This window comes from Juglans regia, chromosome 1 (assembly GCF_001411555.2).
Source record: "Juglans regia cultivar Chandler chromosome 1, Walnut 2.0, whole genome shotgun sequence".
In the NCBI taxonomy this organism is placed as follows: Eukaryota; Viridiplantae; Streptophyta; class Magnoliopsida; order Fagales; family Juglandaceae; genus Juglans; species Juglans regia.
In genome coordinates this window covers 13,771,998-13,796,189 of record NC_049901.1, presented here as the reverse complement: position 1 = coordinate 13,796,189, position 24,192 = coordinate 13,771,998, and the positions used below count along the sequence as shown (strand labels likewise).

The 24,192-nt window shown below is 33.4% G+C and overlaps 2 protein-coding genes across 3 annotated transcripts; both read right to left on the bottom strand.

Moving 5' to 3' along the window:
- Positions 1–6,567: 6,567 nt before the first annotated feature.
- Positions 6,568–9,696, bottom strand: LOC108983543. Of its 2 annotated transcripts, none has more exons than XM_035695177.1 (3): positions 9,484–9,696; positions 8,146–8,409; positions 6,568–6,761 (listed from the first exon to the last, which is right to left on the bottom strand). In XM_035695177.1, the coding sequence occupies exons 1-3, from the start codon at positions 9,499–9,501 to the stop codon at positions 6,714–6,716; spliced, it is 330 nt and encodes a 109-aa protein (XP_035551070.1). In that variant the 5' UTR covers positions 9,502–9,696; the 3' UTR covers positions 6,568–6,713. The 2 variants fall into 2 exon arrangements, with proteins under 2 accessions (XP_035551070.1, XP_035551069.1); XM_035695176.1 differs by having other exon boundaries at positions 8,146–8,412; positions 9,484–9,694.
- An 8,179-nt stretch (positions 9,697–17,875) lies between these two features.
- Positions 17,876–23,902, bottom strand: LOC108983546 (ABC transporter F family member 5-like). Its single transcript, XM_018955215.2, has 9 exons — positions 22,863–23,902; positions 21,965–22,306; positions 21,325–21,465; positions 21,034–21,213; positions 20,272–20,427; positions 19,312–19,413; positions 19,071–19,199; positions 18,362–18,466; positions 17,876–18,250 (listed from the first exon to the last, which is right to left on the bottom strand). The coding sequence occupies exons 1-9, from the start codon at positions 23,715–23,717 to the stop codon at positions 18,155–18,157; spliced, it is 2,106 nt and encodes a 701-aa protein (XP_018810760.1). The 5' UTR covers positions 23,718–23,902; the 3' UTR covers positions 17,876–18,154.
- Positions 23,903–24,192: the final 290 nt, after the last annotated feature.

The window sequence follows — 24,192 nt, the reverse complement described above, 5'->3', positions numbered from 1 at the left end:
ATTTCATCTCATATCATCTAATCATTACAAATTTCTCAACTTCCAATACAAAATAAAATAAACAATTCAACTTTTACAAATCTCAAATATTTTTCCAAATCAAAGAAGCAGAACACCCCACTTTTGCACTCAAAAGACAAACCTTATTAAAATAATTTTCTTACATTATCTTAGAAACAAGGGAATTAGGATTAACAAGCAATCTCAATATTGTTTAATATTTTAAACAATATTTAAGATAAATTACCATAGACCGACAAATCATTTTCAAGTGCCAGCTAATCTGAGCAAGCAAGTCTCCTGGAGTGCTTCATAGTTTACACATGATTTCATTGAAGCCACGTATTTCGCCTCCTTACCCACGAGGCCACGATCGAAACATGCATGATTGGAATTCAGAAAAAAAAAAAAATAAGGAAAGGAATAAATAAAAATAATTTAAGCATGATCAGAGCCCACGAAAAAATATTCATCGCGTAAAATGATTGGAGCCCAGAAATAAAATAATACGAAAAATAGTCGGCATGTTCAGAGAAAACAACCAGGCATAATTGATCATGAAGGTTTGTTTTCTGAAATAATATTATATAACTAGGCTGATCTAAATCAGTAACGTATAGACAATATGGATTACGTTCTAAGCGTATGGCTGATCTTGTTGTAAAAGGATTCTAATTGACTAATATTATCGCAGCTCATGAGCATATAAGGGTGTCTGCAGTTCCACGTTTGTTTTAAGAGATATTATATATATTTGTAGTATTAGAATGTGTAAATTCCTTGTATTTTTTTAAATAAATAATAAATATGTGATTTACATGAAAAAATTATTTTTTTAATAATAAAATCTCACTTTTTTTAAATAGAGTAAGCATGCATGCATGGCTTGCACAGTATCTTAAAATTATATCTAACATTACTTTTATTTTTATTTCTCCTGGGTTTTTTAAGGTTGCTATGATGTTGCCTATAATAATTGGATTAACTATGTTCTCATTGACTAATTTTATAGCATGATTATCAAAATTAACTGTTAATATATAATTAACGCGGGTTATATATATATATATAATTTATTTAATGTGAGGATCTACAAAAATAGAAATGCTGAAACTCTACCCTAAAGGACGGTGCTTGAGTCTCATGCGCTTGCGTGGCTTATATGAGAAATAAAAATTACGGTCATAGAGCGTGTAAATATTATGCATATATTCTTTTTGAAAAAATGAGTAAATATGATATTTACATAAAAAAATTAATTTTTAATAATAGACTCAATTTTTTTTAAAAAAAAAAGTATAATATTTATACAACCCATAACTGTATCTAATATTAATCCGCGTATATATTCAATTCATCATCATCATCATTATCATGGAGGGTTCAAAATGGCTGTTGATATCGAGAAATTAGAATTGACAAATATTTAAATGAGGTAGATTTGTGCATGAAATTCAACCCTAAGGGGCGGTGCTTGACTCTCATGCGCCTGACTTTCCCATACTTAAAATTAAATTGAATATGACTCTCCTCAATTATGTATTATATAGAATTGGATAGTTATTTAAAAAAAAAATTAAAAATAAAACTGACGTGTCGTCATGAAATAGTTAATATTATTAATATATGATATTTGAACAATATAAAATCTACATAAATCTCTCATATATTGTGTAGACAATTTAATAATTTGGACAAATATAAATCTCGTAGATTATATTAAAATGGCGAATGAATCAATGATAAAGTTTCTTTAGATGACTAATTCATATTTTTTAAACTATATATTATGATGCAATTTGAGCCGCCGCATTCATTTGGAGTTGGTGAGTCAAAGAATGATAACCTTATAGAATTCAACTGGAATTTTCTTCCTCAATTTCAACTTTTAAGAAAATTTTGCTAGAAAAACGATATGTATATTGCACTTTTACCAATATCCTTGTCAAAATGTATTAATGTGATATTATCTATTAATTTTTAAATTTATTATTCTTAAAAATAAATATTAATATAATATTTAATGTACAATATTATATCGAAACAGTGTAATAAAAATAAGATGAAAAAGTAGAATATAGTATTATTTGTTTGATCGGAAAGGTCTAAACTCGATTCATATCACATTAGTAGATTGCGTAAAGAGTACGTAAAAGTGACTGTATATAAAATTTTTAATAATTATTTATACAATATTCAAATATATAAATTTTGTGTACATCCTTTATTAAAAAAAATAGATTGATCATAAAAATTAACAACAATACCACTTTATTATTATGACACTTAAACGGATATGTTTGAGATGACAATTGTTCTCAAAATATTTTATTATTATTTATAAATAATTTTTTTATTATTATTTACCAATTATTTTAATATTATTAACAAATAATTTGAGATATTATTAACATGAGTACTACTACGGGTCTAGAATTTGGGACTCAAAAAATGTTTCGAATAGTGTATTTTTTTATTTTTTTATGTATTTTTTAATTATCATAAACATTTTTTTAAAAAATAAAAAATTCACAAAATTATTAAAAAATATTTTCTTAATCATTCGGTAGGAAAAAAAATCTCATTCGGGACATTTTTTGGATCCCAAATTTAGGACCCAAAGCATTTCTTTATTAACATTAAGGAAGAAATGATACTTACAGTCGTGAGTGTGCAAGTGTCGTGTAGTTATTTTAAAAAAAATAAATAAATATAAAACTCATATAAAAAAAGATTAATTTTTTATGAGTAAATTTTATTTTTTTTTAAATAATTACATGATATTTATATATTTTATGACTGGACATAACATTACTAAATATTAAAGATAAAACTGTCAGCGTCACCAATACGGCAATCCCTAAATTCCATGCTCTGTCTTGTCTTCTACGGCCGAATACAGGTCAACACTCTCAAAAAATAAATGGTGGGCCAACTACATCATCCATATCAACCAACCTACCGCGCAGGACTCCAATTGATGTTTCTTTTACTGTTCTTCCCGGTTAATATTAGCCAGCATCACCAGTTTCAATTTCGGAAAAACAATAATACAATAAAATATATTTGTATAAAGAAGTGTTACAATCATTAAAAAAAAATATATATCTAAAAAATATTTCACAATCTGACGTAATTTTATATAATTTATTATATTTATTTTTATAATAAAAATAATTTTATAATTTAACAAACCACATCAAAATATATCAATTTGTGACATTAGTTTTGTATAACTATTTTGTGATTAAAATATTTCACATTTGTATACGAAAGACACTCTCAACACTGATGCAATGTCATATTAAAAAAGAATATTTAATTTATAAGTATTTTTACAAAATCAACTATTGTCGTGTCAGTAATATTTACCATGTATCCTTTGTACCAACTTAAAAGAGTAGAAAAAATATATATATAAGAAAATCAAAAAATTTATTAGTTATCATTTTTGTATATTTTTTATACATTTTATTAATATAATTGATTGTATCAAATTTTTTTAATATAAAATAATTTTTTTAATCAATCACATTCCAATGAAAGGTCCCCTTGCTCTACCCGTTCGTAAGGGAATGGCCACCAGCCACATTATCACATGCACCACCAACCAATGGTGTACACCTTCCATCTTGCTAAACCGAGAGGAAACATACAAAAATTGAAGGAATGAAAACAATGCCATTTTGGTTGGAATGGAAATTTAATGAGAGATGGCAGGGTTCTCTCTCTTTCTCTCTCTCTCTTTTTTTTTAAAGAAGAGTCGGTAGCCACACACATAGCGATCCCATTCCAAATTTATTAATAAACCTTCACTTATGACGAAAGAAAACCGTGATAACACCATTACACTTGGAAGCTTATAGGATTAATTGCTATAAACTAATCTAAAACCAAGTGTCAAAATAAGTCAAAATCAAAACAAATTCTAACAAGCCTAAGCCAAATGTGTAATCAACGTGACGTGAATCATCATGAATGCAAATGCAGCTGACCAACCGGTTCACTACTCCTTTACTACTTATACTATATTTGAATTTTTTTTTTATCATTTTCTTTTAAGTATTTTTTTAACATCCTTAATCATTAAGAAAAAATTAAAAAATATATATCATTTTACTAATAGTCACTTATTTAACTATTAAGTAAAATAAAAAATTAATAAAAAAAGATAATAAATGAATAATAGAATAATAGTAATCCTATCATTTTCCTTTTTTGTATTATATTGCTTTGGGTAGAGGAGCAAATCAACAAATTGGGGGCTGCCATGCCCTACTTCCCAGATTTCAGGATTTTGTTATACAATCTCTACCATACTCTATACTCTATATTTTTTAAAATTTTTAAATTTTTAAATTTTTTTTGAATTTGTTTTTTTAAATTATTTTAAATTTTCTATTCATTACTTATATAATAAATATTTAATAAAAGAAAAAAATAATAAAAATTAAAAAAAATGTGGAGTGTGAAATATTAAAAAGTTGTAAAGATTATTCTCAGATTTTATAGCAGCATCGATCATCAATAGATTAGATGTTTAGGTATGTTTCTGAGCTCATTTCAGTCTCTCTCAAATAAATTATTGATAAAATTTATTATTTTTTTAATTTTTATAAAATAATTAAAATATATTTGAACTTATTTTAAACATTCAAATCATCTAAAATAGTCGTTACCCTAACAGAACTTATGCTTCGCCAAATCCTAGAGTATTCCAAAATAAACATTCAACCGGCGGAAAGAAATAGAGACCAAAGAAGTAACGAGTATTCATTGTCTCTGCTCATTAAAGATAATTGTTATTATTTATTTATGGCCTATTATCCCGTGAATAAATAAGAGTAACATCTATTATTTAAAAAATAAATAAAGTTCATTATTAATATATATTTTTTAATTTCAATTTCATATTTATTTATTTTTTTAAATAATTACACGGTGTTTGTGAAGTCAGGACTTCTTACAGTAATGGAATATGAATAATGATACATACAATCGTAGAATATGTAAATATCGTACAGTCATTTTAAAAATGAGTAGAATCTACTTATAAAAAATTAATTTTTTTTATATAAATCTTATATTTATTTATTTTTTTAAAAACGATTATATAACCACGATTACTGTAATTATTATTTCTCAACAACAATAGGTTCTTTGTCTCAGCAGATCGATGTGACGTTTACTTACCTCGCTACGTTCTTACCAACACCCACGACTTCAACGTTTTTTTTTTCTGTATATATATATATATATATGGACTTTATATTCCGACCTACCCAACTACTCACCATGGCTCCACCACCTTAAAACAGAATAATATTATACAGCATATTATATAATAATATTATAAAATAATATTATTTATATAAAATATTTTATAAAAATACTCTTTATTTAAAATATAATTATATAAAATATTATAAAAAATATTATCTATAAATCATTTTCCTTAAAACAATGGGGCTGATGCTGCGACAGGATGATGAAGTATTTCGCCACTACATATAATAAAATGGGTAATATTATATATAATTTTAAAATACATAAATCTCGTATATTTTTTTAAAAAAATGAAAGATTTATTCTTAAAAAAATAATTTTTGAACGGAACTTATGAATCCCAAAGCTGTAAATATTAATTTTTTAATAATATATATGATATGATCTTAACATATTTTTTCAAGCTGATGAGTCTTTTCAAAATTGTTTCGGGCCTAAATAAGTGTAAATTCACCGCAAAGACTCAGTGTTAATGCATCTTTTGTGGTGAATTTTAGGAATTTATACTGTTCATTGTGAAGCCCCGAATCAGAAATCCTTTGGGCCGATTATGGATTCATATGATCATTCTCAATTGGGCTGAGCTCACCCAAAACTTTTCAAACTGGTCCAAGATTATTTTAAACACTCAGCCTTATTTATGACACCTCTCATAATTAACTCAGACGGATATATATGAAAAATTATACTCATTATTTTTACATTATACACCATTTTTTTTTCTTATAATGTGTGTGGTGTAAAACACTTTTTAAGATCTAAAAAGAGATAAATGTAATATAATTTATGACTGTATCTAGCATTATTTTTACTGCTTTCCAAGTCTCAAAATTGTGCAACATTAGTCTTGTGTCTTTTATAATACATTCTACAATCCATTTTTGAGTTCCTTCAAGTTCCTTTTAAGTTGATATGGTTCTCTGGAAATCTCCCTCTACTATGATATACTTTAGATGCTTGGATTGAGCTTTTTTTTATACCTATGAACGCTACCATAGTTTCACCTTGATTCAGATTGCAGCTCCCAAAGTGGTCAGTTACTATGAATATGATTTCTGCACTGTGATCTGCATATTACAGCAGAAGTGATGCCATTTGATCTGACTGTTACATCAAATTCAATTGAATTTTTTTTATATATTTTACTGCTGTTCATTTACTCTCTTTATTCTATCTCACAAATTCTGATCTTGCTTTCTAATCATATAGATTCATACTAAATTCATATAATGATATGAAACTATAAAGTATAAAGTCTAAGGAAAAGAATCAAATAGAGAATAACTATAAATAAAAAAAATCTTTTTATTTTATTTTATTGAAAGAAGCCAAATTATATAAGCAAAAGGAACAAAGTAGCTAGCTTCCCAATTCGACAATCATTAAATTGAAAGACATATAATAGCATGTCGTACGTTTAAGTATAGTCAGGCTTTCCCGCAACAGTTGAAGCGGCTGAGAAAACTCCTCCTTGTCTGTAAGAATAATTAATCAAATTAATGTTGGGATTTCATTAACCAGAAATAACAGTACTATGGATATAGCATGTGCAATGCTAGATAAAATCCTGAAATGGGCAATCCTCGCATACGCACTTTGAAAAAAAGTAAAGCACACTATTTAAAAAATGATTTTTTTTATGTGAATCTTATATTTACTCACTTTTTTCAAAGAGAGTGTACGGAACTTGCACATACTAAAATTACAAATACTGTTTCCTAGATAGTATAAACATAAAGAATAGGGGATTTTAAAGAAACCAATAACTGTACTCATGGGTACTCAGGGTTGATTTGAAATTCAAATATAAATCTAAAACTAAATTCAAATTTAAATCTAAAACTAAATTCAAATTTAAATCTAAATGCTTCTATCCAAATGCAATCTTTGTGAAGAAGCCCATGTATTGTTAGTTTGTATTTTTAGCACAAACAGAAGAAATATGCTTTCTCAATATGAGAATGAAACCAAACTATATAGTATATACAATCATCTACCAATATTTTATGGCTGAAAATGTCACCAGCATACTTGGACTTGCTTGTAGTTGTAGCCTAGGTATGCATTGGAACATTCTCAATAGTTTCTTACTAGTTCTTTTAATGGCATCTGGTTTCTACTTTGAACACGCATCTCTAGCCGGCAAGTCGTTGACGGGTTCCTCAAAATAACTTAATGGAAGTTGATTACAAAGAATATATTGTGGTACATGACTTAGACTTGAGAGACACCCACATGTATAACCACACATTCATTCTCCATACCATATATTAGTCCTAGTTTGTATTCTTGTTTTCATTTACAAAACCCATTAAACAAAAGAAATGTACTAAAATATATTCTTTAATTAAATATTCTCATTGTCAATGACACAGCACATTCATACATAAAATTGATTTTAAAAAAATGCAGCTTGAGTATTTTTCTCTGGAAGTGGAAAGGATTGAAATCTATATGCATCAAACAATAAAAGGAAAGTAACATCTTGGATGATTAAACATTAGTAATTATGTCAACCTTTGAACGAGGTAACATCCAAACTTGTTTGATTGTTTTCATATTTAAACACCGCCATGTAATATATATACAAGCAAGTGTGTCTCTGTTTTCAAGTCTCTAAAACCCCCTAGAGCAAATGAATCAGATCAAAGCTCATTTTATAGGCGAATTTGGTCCACCATATTTAATACCAACTCAGCACTTTTCCTACCAGTCTACCACATGCATCGGATGTATATCATCATGGTGATCATATATGATGGTCCTCTCCTTTATAACTACCAACTACTACATGCCTAGGTGACAACATTAAACAACATCACTGGATAAAGCACTAACAAAGCTAGCCAGGAATCTTACAGTTGGAGAATGCTGGCTCTGAGGGTAGTCGTGCTGGAGGTGCTGGCGATGGTTGTCGCTCCAGGTGCTGCTTGCATTGGTGGTGGTGGTGTTGGTGTTGGTCGAGACAATTAGCTCTTCGTCATTTCCAAGACTTGCTCTAGACACATCCATCTTGTTTTGCTTTCTCATTTCCCTGATTTTTGAGAAATCCAGAGAGTAGTCTGGCACCTGCCCTTTATGGTCCCAGTCCCCAAACTGAGGCACTGATAGCCACGGAGCGTTCTTCTACACAAAAAGATTAAATTTCTTATATACATTAAAAAAAAAATCAACTCCCTGATAGAAAAATTAGGGATTATTAAACAAAAATAAGAAATACACTATTTACACAGCATGGAATACTAATTTCCATGATAAAAGGTCACTATGAAATGCAAAATCAACCCGGCATTCTATGCTGATCATCATTTAACGCTCTTTACAGTGATCTTAATAGAAGTAGACATAATAAACTGGTAAACTATATTCTAAAAAATAACTTTAGAGATATTAATTCAACCTTCATTTAACTTCATCCTTGAAAAAAGAAGAAGTAATTAGAATGAAAAGTTGTTGATTACAGGAGTTGAGTTTCAAAGCCAGGAAAGAATCATAAAGATGTCGAATTTGACTGTTTCCCATCTTTGAAAAATAATAAAAGAAAGTGAATCATTACGCCTTTGAATGACTCATAAGGTTGAAAAAATAGAAAACAAAAACAGGAAAAAGGGAATTTAACTGTTCATAAAAGAAATAAACGGGAACGTCCATATCTAAATTTCTTTGTAATTTCAAGCATCTTCATCTGGATAAAAAATAAAAAATAAATACAGTGGAAAGAAATCAACCCAAAATATGATCTAAAACTAAAAAAACAAAAATCATGTAATAAGTATGCATGCATGCATGTATATTACTTATAAAAAAAACATGTATGCACGTATGTATATAAGGTTATACTCGATAGTGGACTGTAGAATGGACTATGTAATCCGTTTGGTTTCCAAGAAAAGGCAGGAAAACAGAAGAAAATATGTCTACATACTAGGATTTGTAGTAGCTGTGAGCTGAGTAAAACATTAATATCCACTTATACGAGTCCAATGGAGCTAGAAAAGAAAGTCTTGAACTTCCTAACTCATATACTCCGCCAATTAATTTTTTTATATTTTCCTCGGGTTTCTCAGCAAACAAACAAAACAGCCGCAGAACCACCAACAAACAAAACAATACAATACAAAACGAAAAAAAAAAAAACGGAGACAGAAAAAAACGCAGAGAGAGAGAGAGAGAGAGAGAGATGAGAGAGAGTTCCACCTCCTTACGTCCCTCCATGAGATTGAAATGAGTTCTTCAGAGAATCAAAAAGAAAAAATTGTATAAATGAATTAAATCAAGCGGGGAAGAGAAGAATGAAGAGAGAAGAGGCGGCCTTTTGTTTCGTTCGTCTGTGGGCCGATAGAAAGGAACTGTACGAAAAGCACAGCACGGTGACACCACAATTTGGATATCTATCTCGAGACTTTGGAATGACACGACACCCATGTAAGTACATACAACATATCTGCATATATATTATATGAGTTCTGCTAGGTATAACTATTTTTATATATTTTTTTATGTATTTTATTGATATAATTGGTTAAAATAATTATTTTATATTAAAAAAATAATATAATTAATTAAATTAGTAGAGTGTATAAAAATTTCACAAAAATGATTGTATATAAAATTTTTGTATTAACATATATTGGCATTTTTTCAAGAATTAAATTTGAAGACTTTTGGTAATTAAATTTCAAAACTGGATAGAGAAAGTTTTGAATAATATCGTTAAAAGAATATTTTTTTTTATAATAAGTGTTATATTATAATTTATAAAAATATATAAAGTTGAAAATTATCTGAATATAATTTTTAAAATTTTAAAATTTAATTAATAATTAAATAATGATTGATGGGAGGCTCACCGTGGGTCCGATCGCAACGATGTTTTGTTCAGTCATATTAAATAGAAGGAAGATTTGATTTGTTAAAAGATTTTGATTTTAATTTTTTTTTAAATTAAATTTTGCCATTTCAATTAACTGGAGGGTGTGATTTTGCATGCCTGACTTCTAAATATAGTGGTATGCGGTACAGCCTTTCAGCCGAGTAGAAAAAAGAAAGGAAAAAAAAAACATATATTGGTGTAGAGGAGAAGAAGAGGAGGTTCCCTGTACAAGAAAAAAGAAGAAGAGTTCTGGGTAATTTTTTGGTAAAATAATTCTTCTCATCAGTTATTATTTATCACCTTACATATCACATATTATAAAAAATATTTTATTCTATAAATAAATAAATAAAAAATTATAAAATATGAAATGTGGAAATGAATAATAAGTTATGTATAACAAAACCCGCCCTCGAGTTGTTTGATGTGAAATTTTGATGTCAAAGTCTAAAGAATCTTTCCTAATTGTGAAGGAGTCATGATTAGGCATGCTCATTCCAACAATGTGTGCTTCTGATTTATGTTCCAATTGAGCTGAAGTTGGTAGGATAATAGTCAATGCTACGATCAGGTCCATAGAAAGAGTCAGAGAGAACTACTAACTTATAGTAGATTTACAAGGTAGCTTGTGTGGATCGAGAGTGTATTCTCATAAGTTCGGTTGCCAAAGTATTCTGAAATTGAAGCATCTCATTTTGTGAGCATCTATCTGTTCATGATCGTTCGGGATTTTTTTTTCGCTCGTCTCTCGTTCATTTTTTCCTCGAACAGAAAGATAGAGGGAAGCCCACTCTGATCGTTCTTGCTGCAGAACTCGCCGATCAGGCTCCTCCCTCTGCCTCACACTACTTCCGAAAAGTTCTGTACGATGCCGACCACTCCTAATCACGGTGAACCCCGGCCAGCCACCATGACCCTTTGTCACAGCTGATCCCTGTAGATTCAGACACGAAGAAAGAATGCCAAGAAAATGTGAAAGAAAGTGAGGGGAAACAGATCGAACACCCATATTTAGACCACAGATTTTCCCCTGTTTTCTTTCTTCTTGCCACATGGCTACTCAGGGGGATCCGCCCCCCCTGCCCTTCCAGTGTTGGACCCTCCTCAGGTGACGACGGGACGCCGTCTGTTCACTGATATTGTGGTGGAGTTCCCGGAGTCTTCGAAACCTCTTCCTGAAGTCGATATCTCTATGCGTCACCCAAACTTTAAAGATGGCGAAATGTTCTTTAACTTCACAAAGGAGGCGATCGATCGGTCTGCCTCTCCGTTTCAATTCACGATCATTATGAAGTTCTTGCGGAAAAGACTTTCTCTTGATCTGATCCGAAAGTTCATCAAATAGAGATGGAGCTTAAAGATGCAACATGTGGTGGGCGTGATGAGAAAATGGACCAATGTGATGGTTCGATTGACAAATGAAGAGGATTTTTGCACGGCTATGGCGAGGGAATTCTTCGACATTGAAGGTATGCCTTATTGAATTTTTCATTGGTCTCCTGATTTTGATGAAAATATTGAACCTGTGAATGCTTCGGTGTGGATATTTTTACCGGGATTACCCCCAAATTTCTATCACATATCTATGTTGAAAATTCTTACTGGTGGCTATGGAAGATTTTTTAGGAGAGATAATGCCACTGCGTGTGTTTCACGTCCGGAATGTGCGAGATGTTGTATTGAGATGGATGTCTTGCAACCTTTGCGGAATGGTTTTTGGATTGGGACCTCGGGTGAACCTGGAAGCCGTTATCAAGAGATCGTCTTTGAGACCTTGCTTGCATTTTGTCATAAATATCATATTCAATGGCACAATGATAAAAATTGTTTACTGCCAAGGAAAGAAATCAAGGAAAGAGAGGAAATAGTGAAACCAAAAAAAAATTCAAAGATAGTGTGGCATCAGATTGAGAAACCTGAAGTGGGTCAGGAAGAGATCCAGAAGAAACGAAGAGAAGAGATTCTTAATAAGATTAAGGAGAGGAAGAATGTTTGTGAGGAAGATGTTGGGGTTCTTTATGTCTCTAACAAAGGGATTTTGAGGAATATAGAGGAGGATAATAGTCAGAGTCCTTTGGTATTATTTGAAGTGCATAAAGTTGAGAAACCTATTAAGGAGTTAGAGGAAAATGTTACTTCTCGTGAAACTTACTTGAATTTAGCTGTTAATCAACATTCTCCACGTAGTTCTTTAAAAATGGTGGATCAAATTTTGGAATATGAATTGGGATGTGTTGCGCAACATGTTATTGATGAAATAGACCAAGAAAATGAAGAGGAATTAAGTATAAGTAAGAAGCAAAATGTTGTTGTTGTTGTGTCCGATTCTGAAGGCCTATTGGAGGTGGAAAATATTGCCGGAAAGGACTATGCTTCTTATCCAGAGATGGGAATCACAATTTGGGAAATTTTGGAATCTAGAAAAATGAAGCCTGGGGTGATTCGTGGAGTCACCACACGCTCCAAAAAATACCTTTAATTATGTTTAATATCATTACATGGAATATTAGGGGTGTGCGTACTTCTCGAAATCGTTTGTCTCGTATTATGAAGAATTTTAAATCTCGTATTGTTGCTATTATGGAGCCTTTCTTGGATGACAATAATCTGAAATTTTGGGCACGAAGGTTGAAGTTCCAAAATTTTGTTTCGAATTCAGAAGAGGGCGGTAAAATTTGGCTGTTTTGGGATGAGGATATTCATTTTTCAGCAGGTTTGTTTACGAATCAACTTTTATCGGGTTGGTTCTTACTTGGTGATGACAGAATATTTGTTACGTTTGTTCATGCCAATTGTTTTAGGCAAATGCGGTCGGACTTGTGGGATGATATTAGGGGTTTTGATTGTGAAGGGAGGCCTTGGTTTTTGGCGGGGGATTTTAATATTATTTGAGATAATAATGAAAAGGTGGGGGGTGTTCATCGGGCTGCTAGGGCGAAACATGATTTTAATAATCTCATTCATGATTGTGGTTTGCTAGAGATTCCTTTTGAGGGATCTAAATTTCCTAGTGTAATGGTCAAAATGGATGTCGTCGTATTTGGGCTAGACTAGATAGAGTTCTTGTTAATCCATCGTTTCTGAGTAGATTCCAGCACGTTAAAATGAAGTATCTTCCTTGCACTTCCTCTGATCATAGTCCTATGTGCACTGAGTTGCTGCAGTATAGTAGTTTTTCAGGCCCAAGCCAATTTCGGTTCCAAAAAATGTGGACATCTCATGATGATTTCCTTCCTCTAGTAAAGAGAGTGTGGGATTGTCATATGAATTGTAATGCTTTGAAACGGGTGTCCAATAATTTATATAAGCTTAAGGCTGCCCTTAAATTGTGGAATGTCTCAACTTTTGGGCGTGTGGAAAAGGAGTTACAATTGGTGGAGGATCAATTGGTTAGCTTGGAGAGTAAGGTTGCTAGAAATGATTCTGAGAGGGCTGAAAATCAAATGTTACAACTTAAGGACATCTTATGGAAACAGAAATCGCGTATTCAATGGTTGAAGGAGGGTGATGCGAATACTCGATTCTTTCATGTGAGTGTTTTGCATAAAAAGAGAAGAAATATTCTTACTTCTTTAACCTTGCAGGATGGATCTTCTTTAAAGTCTCCTGAGGAGATTCATGTTGGTGCTATTAATTTTTATCAAAAGTTTTTGGCTTCCAAACCAATTATTAGGGATGAGGATGTGTTTTCTCTCATTCCTAAGCTGGTTTCAGAGGAGGATAATGAGGCTCTCATTTAGTCTCCTTCTATGAAAGAAGTTAAAGAGGCATTAGATTCTATTCTGGATGATAGTTGCTCGGGGCTCGATGGTTTTTCGGCGACATTTTTTAAAGTGGCCTGGGATATTGTTCAAGATGAGATATGGCAGGCAGTTATTGAATTCTTTAATGGCTATCATTTACCCACTTTCTATGGTGCTACGAATTTAGTCCTTATTCCAAAAGTGGATAAGCCGGATAGTTTCACTAAATTCAGGCCTATTAGCTTATGTTGTGTGGTTTATAAGATTTTCTCAAAAGTTATGGTGAATCGTATGGCTCTTATTTTAAGTAAGTTAATCTCATCGGCTCAATCAGCTTTTGTTAGCAATCTTAGTATTTTTGATAATATCTCCATTGCACAAGAATTGGTTACTGGTTTGGATAAAAAAGTTCATGGTGGGAATGTGATTTGTAAAATTGATATGGAGAAGGCTTATGATCGGGTGAATTGGTGGTTTCTTCTTCGTGTTTTGAAGGGATTTGGCTTCTCCCTTAATTGGTGTGACCTTATTCTTCAGTGTATTTTCTCTCCTACCTTGTCGATTATGTTGAATGGAATTTTTAAGGATTTCTTCAAAGGTTCCCGTGGTATAAGACAAGGTGATCCTCTTTCACCTTATCTTTTTATTTTATCGAAAGATGTCCTTTCTAGATTATTGGATTCTCAATTTTGTATGGGCACCATTAAGTCTATAATATTTCGAGATATTGTTTGAGAATTTCACACCTTCTCTATGCAGATGATTTACTGATTTTCATGAGAGGTGACAGACGGTCCTTGAGGGGTCTTTTGAATACTTTGAAAACTTATGAGTTAGTTTTGGGGCTAAAGATCAATACAGAAAAATCAAGTTCGTTTTGCTCCAAAAAAATAAATTATGCTAGAAAACACCAAATGTTGGAAGCTTTGGACTTTAGTGAGAGTAAATTTCCTTATACTTACCTTAGTGTGCCGTTACATACTGGTAGACTTACAGCTTCTATGTTGAAACTGCTTATTGAGAAAATCAGAAAGAAGGTTGCAGGTTGGAAGAGAAATCTTCTTCCCTCCGGTGGTAGATTGGTGCTTTTGAAACATGTCCTCAATAGTGTGCCGATTCATGTTTTGTCTGTGCTTAAAATTCCTCTGATAGTGTTTACAGAGATTCAACATATTTTATCAGAATTTTTGTGGGGTTCCAAAGAAGGGAGAAAGAAAAAAACATGGGTTTCGTGGAGGAAAGTTTGCTGAGCAATTCAAGAGGGTGGTTTGGGGGTGAGATATCTTATGGAAGTACAAGATTTGCTTTTATTCAAGTTTGCCTGGAAATTGATTGTGAGTGATTCTCTTTGGACTAATTTCTTTAAGAGCCGAGATTTGAGAAATATGTCTCCTTTAGAAGCTGCTCAACTTCCTCGTCGATCTAGCTTATGGAAAAGTATAATTCATAGAGTCCATTTACTCTTTAATCATGGGCTTTGGAATATTCGGGAGGGAAAGATCAATTTCTAGTTTGAACCTTGGCTTCCATCTGGTGTCCTAGTTGGTCGAGTTCAAGGGATTGAGTCCCCTTTGCTACAAATTTATAATTTATTATCTCCGGTTGGTTGGGATATTCCTCGTCTTTCTACTTTGGTTGGGGCTGATTTATGCAGTGAAATCCTACAATCTAATATTCGACTGAAGCAAGGTTCAGATATTTTCATATGGATTCCTTCATTAGATGGTAAATTTTTGACTAAGGGGGCATGTAATATTTTCAGACTTCATTCGAATCCTCCCCATTGGATAAAATGGACCTGGTTTAGAGGTACTCAAAGTAAAATCTCTTGTATTGCTTGAAAATTCTGGAATCATGCGCTGCCTGTTGATGCAAATGTTAAAAATCTTGGTATTTATTTATCATCCCGCTGCCATTGTTGTGTGGATAAATGTGCTATTGAAACTGAAGATCATTTGTGTGGGAATGGTTTTCTAGCTGAAAAAATCTGAGAATTCTTTTCCAAGAGGTTAGAGGTGAGATATAGGAAAGATCAAAGTATTTTTGATCGAGTTTTTCTTTGGTGGTCGAAAGCCAAATGCTCTTCTCAACTGGGGATAGTTCGTGGTCTTATTCCAACTATGATTATTTGGGAACTTTGGTTTTTTCGTTGTAAGATTCGTATGGAAGAGGGTAAATTCACTTGGGAGCATATTGTGTCGGCTAGTCTATTGCGGATTCAAAATATCTTGAGGTGTCTATGAAGTTCATGTCTTGTTCTACTCAGGACCAAGATATAGTGTGGAGCATTAGATGTCTTATCATTGTGTAGCGGGTTACTATAGCTAAAGCTTTTGCTTGGCAACCTCCTGATTGTGGTTATTGGAAATTAAATATAGATGGATGTTCACTTAGTAACCCCGGCTTATCTGGCGGTGGTGGTGTGGTTTGTGATCATAAAAGAGATTTATTTGCAGGTTTTTCTCGCCACTACCAAACTCAGACCAATATTGTAGCTGAATTTTGGGCTTTGAGAGATGGCCATCTTTGTAAAGATCTGGGATTATCGAATATAATAATTGAGACAGATTCTATGATGATGCTTTCATGGATTCATCGTGGTGAATGTTCCCATTGGTACTTATGGGATTTTTTGGGAAAAGGTGATTGAGCTTATTCGGTCTCTTAATTGTTGCATTCGTCATGTCTTTCGTGACGCAATATGGTGGCTGATTTTTTTGCTAAGGAAGGAGCCCGTAATTCTTGTATGGATCTTTGTGATCATAGTATTATTCCTAGAAGACTTAAAAGTTTGTTGCGCCTTGATAAATGTTCTTTACCTTTTTTGAAATTGAAGTTTGCTTAGTGCAGGTTGCAGGGGTCTGGTGCTGTAATTTTTCACTTCCACATTTGTTTTCTTATTATTATTCTTTGTTGAAGCTATTTGACAAGACCAATTTGGATTATGCAATTTTCTGTGCAGGTATTATGCAGGTTATTTAGTACACTTAGGTTTTAGGCATATTTAGTGGGTTTAAACTGTTTCATTAAGATTTGAGTTCTGTTTCTGTTTGTTTATATTGAATAACTGCATAGGGTTTGAGTTAGTCTATATCTTTTTTTTATGCCTAAGTTTGGATTCTATGATTATATGTAACTCCTAGGCTTGTAACCACGGTATTCCTCCGCCATAAGTGAAGTCTATCAATAAAATTGGGGTACCGTTCTCTTCTTAAAAAAAAAAAAAAATACTAACTTATAGTCTCTTTCTTTGTTTATGAACAATTAATTACATTTTTCTCAAAATAAATGTTAAAACATGATTTAAAGGTTGTAGTTTACAAGAATGTGTACTATTTAGGAGTAGGATGACAAAGTTTATTGTGCTTCATTGCTGCAACAATGTTAGACCAAGATGGATAGGTTACTCCTCTGCTTGAAAATGATGGACTGTGATATGATGATGAGTTTTAAGAGGAGGGCATATCAAAACGACTTTAAAGCTGCTTAAATAACTCGAATTTGATGTATTGAACATTAACATTAGAACTTTATTTTTTTTGGCTTAATGAATTTATTTCCGAGTTGCTTTCCAACGATAATAATTGAGGCCTGAGATCAAACCAACACAAAGGGTGTCGTATTTTGAACAAAAACATGACAAGGATGAGATGCAACCAAATAGCATGTGATATCCAGTATGAGATCTCATATTGTTTGGAAATAAAAAATTCTTGCTCTTTATAAGGTTTCAATGAGACTCTAATTATATCATTTACTAATTCTTTTAAAATATAAATCATGTAGTTTGAACCTTCCATTAAGACGTTACATAACGATTTTTCCAAATTATCAGTGAAATGCCCGGACCAAATATAGGTATTTTATTAAATGAGATTCATTCCATGTTGATTGAGAATAAACAACTTATTGCTCTTTATAATGATTTTAAGTGACTATGATTGTAACATTAGATTACAGATCGAGATGTGACTTCCACTTCAATCTTCCTGGGATCAATTTGAAACTTTCTTAGTTGAGATTGCATAAATGTTTTTCCTGGTATTATAGGGTTTCTGACAAAAAATGCCCGTCAATTCAGCAATCCTTTTGGGGGAGCACAACTTCATAGACCTGTAATTGGATTTGTTATATACATATGGCCAAACCCCCTGGCTCTGAACAGGTCACCTCATCCATCTTCTATGCGATTTACATGTAAAAATTAGTTTAACAATGCATGATTCTCTAGCCAAGTTCTCGTCCGCATCCATCAATTCCACCTCTTGGAATTCTTCAGTCCTTTTGATTTTTGTTTTGCCTGCTGAAATGCTTGCCTTTTCTGCTTCTTTAGAGCTTCCTTCTCAGCCTGTTAAGGGAAACAAGATATCAAATTTGGCTCAGGTTGCCGCAGCATAAGCCATGTCATTTCCTTTTTTGTTTCAGAATACTAGTAACAACAGCATGAAACAATATATACCTTCGACATCTTTGATTTGGCTTTGACTTTAGGAGCCTTCTCCTCAAGCTCTGCCTCACGTTCTAGCTCTCTCATCCTCGCATCAAGATTTTTCTCCAGATAGTACTGTAGAGTACACAATTCAAGGCCAGTAAATTTAGCAATATAAGATAATTGCACTACATACAGGACAAGGTCCGGAGTCCAGGCTCCAACTTTCAGTTATGCGCATGGGATGTGTGTTTTTAGTGACTTGATGCTCCTAAAATGCTGATGATGTAGACGGAAGGAATATCCCCCAGTATGAGCACGAACCAGATCTCTGTGGGCACTTTAAGCTTTTGTATATTGGTTTTGATAATGAAATACAAATTCAAATAAAGGTAGCCTATCTTTTAGATCTTTAAAGAATAATTTTACTATATTGCCTGATATAATGCAATCTACGAGCATGAAAAATAGAATTGAATGTGGTTAACACCAGAAGATTTATTGATACCAGATGATCCACAATATACTGATTATAAATGCTATGCATTTAAAATCTGCCAGGTGGTTTCAACATTAATTTGGTGCATAACCGCACATAACCCACAAATGTCACAAGCCCCCAATAAAATAGTTAAGAAATCATGAATGGGTTTGGAGTTCTACTTCATTTTTTCCTCACAGCTCATTGATCTCCAATTTAGCCGTTTTCTGTTAAGGGGAGAGAAGAGGAGGCACTTACATTATAATCTCCTGCATAATCTTGCAAATTGCAGTCTTTAACTTCCACTACTCTATTGACTATTTGCTTTATAAAGTATCTGTCATGAGAAACTGTGATAACAGTGCCCTTGTACTCTGTTATTGCCTCCTGATAGATCGTTTACATATAGAATGGTTAAAGAGATGATCATGCTTCGCACGACATTCAAAATAAACAACGGTGTCAAAATGGAGAATTAAAAGGAACTCAGAAACCAAACCTCAAGCATCTCTTTTGAAGGTATATCCAAGTGATTAGTTGGTTCATCCAAAACTAGCAGAGTAGATGGTTTCACCATGAACTTGCAAAAAGCAAGACGTGCCTAACAAATCAGGAAACAAACAATCAAAGTTTATGCCTTGATTGGAGGAAAAAGGTATAAGCACTATGATCAAAATGCGATGTACAGAGACATTGTATACATCTTTTCAAGCCAAATTGTAAAGCTATTAGAAAGAAAACGGAATGTAGCTATCCATCCTAAACTATTGGGCCGGGGGGACCAGCAGAAAGTACAAATTTTTGCAATCAACACGCCAATGTAAGATTATTTTACAATGTATACCCCATGTCCAAATTAATAAATTAGTGGATATGTAGGGTAGTAGCATGAACTAATTTATGAAAAGTAACAGATGGTATTTTAATTTGCAATGTCCAACCCGCCCCACTAAATCTAACTTCCCCGTGGTAAAGTAACAATTTTGATTACTATAATGTATGACTGACTTATCAATAAAACCTTATGATAATGCATTGTCCATGAAAATGTTAGAACCTTTCCATTATCATCAGATAATACCAACAGATAACAGAGGCTTTATTAAAAAGAAAACAAGAAACGGAAAACCAAAAATCTGGAACCGACAAGACTTCAGCCAAAAATATGCAACCTATCACCATCAACAAATCCTCCAGCAAATTGTGCTGGTAGTAATTTCTGAATTCCATTCGGCTATAGTATTAGTTCTGCTCTTAGCATTCTGAACCATGTAGAATATATCCAGAAACTCACAACATTAGTTTTCAGTTAATGTTCGCTCAGAAAAAAAGTTGCCAGTTAAAGATTTTGAGCGCAAAAAGTGACATTTTTACACAGCACATGAATCCATGATTGCTCAATGAGTGTCCAGCTTAAGAGAGTAAAAATTCACACAACATTGTACAAATTTCAATTTACCTTCTCACCACCACTCAAAAGAGCAACCTTTCTATCAAGCATATCAGATTTGAAATTACAACGCCCGAGGAGTCCCTTTATATCATCACTTCTCCAGTCCTCTGCAGCTTCTTCTACTGTCTGAAGCACTGTTTTATCCAGATCAAGTGCCTCAGCCTACAAAAGAGGTCGATTAATCTCAGTTAGCATAAGTAATACTTTTGCACATCTGTGCAAACTGACAATCATAGAAGAAGTTACATCACAGAACAATTGGAACTTGTAAGCATTTAGAAGTAGAATGACCACGATAATGGGAGAGATTAGAAATAGAGTATTTTTTCTAGGCCTTGTTTGGGAACATGAGATATTCTCAAAACTTCTTATAATTTCCTTTCCAAACATCATGCAAACATAAAACGCTTTTTAATTTTAGATTTTCAACTTTTTCATCTAATCATTATCTAAACACAAAACCCAATACAACTTTCACAAACTTCCAAATAAAACACAAAAAAAAAATACAACTTTTTCAAATTTCAAAACAAAAATAATATTAAAAAATAATATTCAAACAAATTTTTAACTTTATAATATTTTTATTCAACTTTTTCTCTTTCCTTTCCCAAAACCCAATAAAACATCTTAACTCAAACCATTTCATTACTATTCACAAACTATTTCACTACTATTCAAAAACCATTTCACTACTATTCATAGAATTTTGAGATATTCTAAGTGTCCAAACGAGTCCTAAACCTTTGTAACTTATAAATAACATGCCTGATTTTGTTCAAAATAGTTTGGCAGGACATTGTGCTCTCCAAGTGCGACTTCACCTCCACTTGGCTTCTCTAGACCCATTATCAGTTTCAGCAAAGTACTCTTCCCACATCCATTTGGGCCAATAATGGCAATCTTCTCCCCCCTTTCAATTGCAAGACTTGCCTTCTTGAAGAGAAACTGGCACACAAGAATATCAATTTCAAAAATATTATGAACAGATGATAAACTGACATAGAAAATTGAATTTTTTGGAGCAACTTTCTTGTTTGGAAAAGCATATCAAGTCACCTTATCCCCAAAGCCAAATTCCAAATTTTTGACTGTTACCACAGATCGTCCGCTTGCACCACGCTCAGGGAACCTGATCTTCATTTGTTTCCGTTGGAATGGCTTCTCTATTAGGTCCTCTTCTTGAAGTCTCTCCAGCTTCTGTTGTTATCCAAGAGCAATAAGAGACTGTGAGGTAAGGAATTCAAATAGCCAGAAAATCATTTATTTTTTCTGTAAGAGAGAAAATGAAGCCAGGCAATTAAGGCTGGATGAATCTTCTCGGGGAAAAAGCACAATTCCCAATGCCTTCAAAGTTCTTGTGCAACAATCACTAAAGGGTAAATATTACTGAATCAAGACAATCTTAGGCAGCATTTATCGTCATTCTTACTGAGCAATAATTTAGTTTTAAGTGAAAATATTCACGAAAAAGCAGCTCCATTGTATCACATTTCAGAAAAAAAAAGGAAGGAAAGAGGAAAAAACGACATCAACTAACTAGTTAAAGAACTTGCTTTGTCTCTCTGTGTACCAACTAGTTCCATAACTACTTACCAAGACAATAATATTTCATGTTGTTTTCAGAAATGGATGTATAAGTACTGGTACTGCATACCTATCTAGCATCTACCAATTAGTTCGTTAGTTCTTAATGCACCTTTTCAGCAGAAGAAGCACGGCCAGAATTTGCCCCAGCACCTAACCGGCTTATTAAGTCTTTCGTATGGTCAATTTCCTTCTGCTGCTTCTCCCATGCAGCATACTGCGCTTCGATCCATGCTGCCTTTGAAATGACATACTGAGAATAATTGCCTTCAAATGTCCTGGAGACACCCATATCAGTCTCCACAATTTTTGTGCAGAGCTGATCCAGAAAGGCTCTGTCATGAGATATGATAACCATTGGCACATCTTGCTTGTTAAGATAGCCTTCAAGCCACTCAATTGTGTCAAGATCGAGGTGATTTGTGGGCTCATCCAATAGCAATAAATCTGGTTCCTGCAGGTGAAGACATAAGACTACACTTCATACCAAAGTCATACAATTAGGACCTCGATATCATTTTATTCTGTTTATCGTATTGGTGTAGTAACAACAATACATTCTTTTTTTTTTTTATAAGTAAAATTTGAAAATAGACAGTAACAACAATACATTCTTATGCATATCAAATATGCAAAAGAATTGACCGTATCCAATCTGATCAAGAATGAATATGCCATACATATTACCAAGAGCAAGCAAACATATACAAAGTAATAATAACGTTAGTACAAACAAATAAAAGGCTGACGATTGACATTTATTCAAAATTTCTGAAGAAGTAGCAGTTCACTAATGATAAATTCCGGTTGCCCATGTATCAACCTGTTTTCGAGTTACTACCCCAACAATTCTTTCCCAAACCCTTTTGTTGGCAAAAAACTACAGCTATATATTTTTTTTAATGCGAGTATCAATTCACACAGCCACAAACTTATCCTCCCATTATGCATAATTCAAAGCTAAAATCCAACCTCCTACACCAACACTATCATCCACAACACATATATACCTGAAGCAGAATCTTCCCAAGCGACATCCTCATCTGCCAGCCGCTACTAAAGGAGGCCACCAACCTATCCGAATCCTCCGGCGCGAACCCGAGCTCGGGCATCAGCTTACTAACCTTAGCATCCACCACATCCAAGTTCACTGCCTGTGCCCTTCTCTGGAGCAAATCAAACTCATCCAACAGCCTCCCCATCAGGTCTAAGTCCTCCACCGCACCCTCCAACGCTTTCTGCACCTTCTCCAACTTCTCAGCTATCTCCATCTCTTCCTTGAACGCACTCAGAAACTCCTCCCTCACCGTCCTGCTCATCGACACCTCAAACTCTTGGCTCAAAAACGCGATCTTCATATTCGCTTTTGCTTTTATCACACTCCCAGAATCCGCTTCCTCTAGCCCAGCAACAATTCTCATCTGGGTCGTCTTCCCGGCTCCATTTACGCCAACCAGTCCTACTTTTTCGCCTTTTTTCACTTCCCAGGTCACATCCTTCAACACCGTGACGCCCTTATAGGTCTTGCTCACGTTTTCTAGCTTAACACCGGAAGAAATACCCGAAGCACCCGTGTTTGATTGTTTTTTAGCTCTCTTTTGGTCGACGGAAGTGCTCGAGAACAAGGACTCGATGTCGTTCTCGGCAGCGGTTTCGGGGACCGATGCTTCGACGACGACGGCCGATAGCCGGGAGGTAATTCTGGGGTTTGAGGTTCTACTGGGGTTGCAAAAATTAGTGATCTTGATTGAATTAGAGCTATGGGGACGTCGTTGGAGAATGGGTTTGCTGGAATTGAGAAGCGGTGAGCCTGTAAGGAAGGTGGAGTTAAGGTGGAGACGATGGAAGTTGGCAGTCAAGTCCATTTCTTTTTTTCGGGGGAGGAGGGCGGGTGGGAAAGGGAAATTCGAGGTCTTGATGGGTGATAGGGTAGAGGCAGTGGGAGAAAGGGAGGAGAGTGAGGGCAAAAGCAGCGAGAGTTTTCTCTTCCCAATCCCCAATGGAAGGACACACAGAAACTCTCAGCCCATGTAAATGATGATGACTTCTAATGGGTGATTTTGGTGGAATATGGCATTTTCAAGGAATAAAAAATGAATAAATATAAATAGAAGTTATTATTAGGAATATTTATTTTGCACACATGATATGGTATTATCTAACTACACATCTCTCTAAGTGAGTGTTGAAAATAATCAACTAGAAGCAGCCACGCAGTGAGTGCAAAGTGTGCATTACTATAGTGGCTTCTCTCTAGCATTACTTACAAAAAAATTTACTTTTTATTATTCACGTAATTTTATATATTACATTTTTTTAAATTTTTTTATCAAATATTTA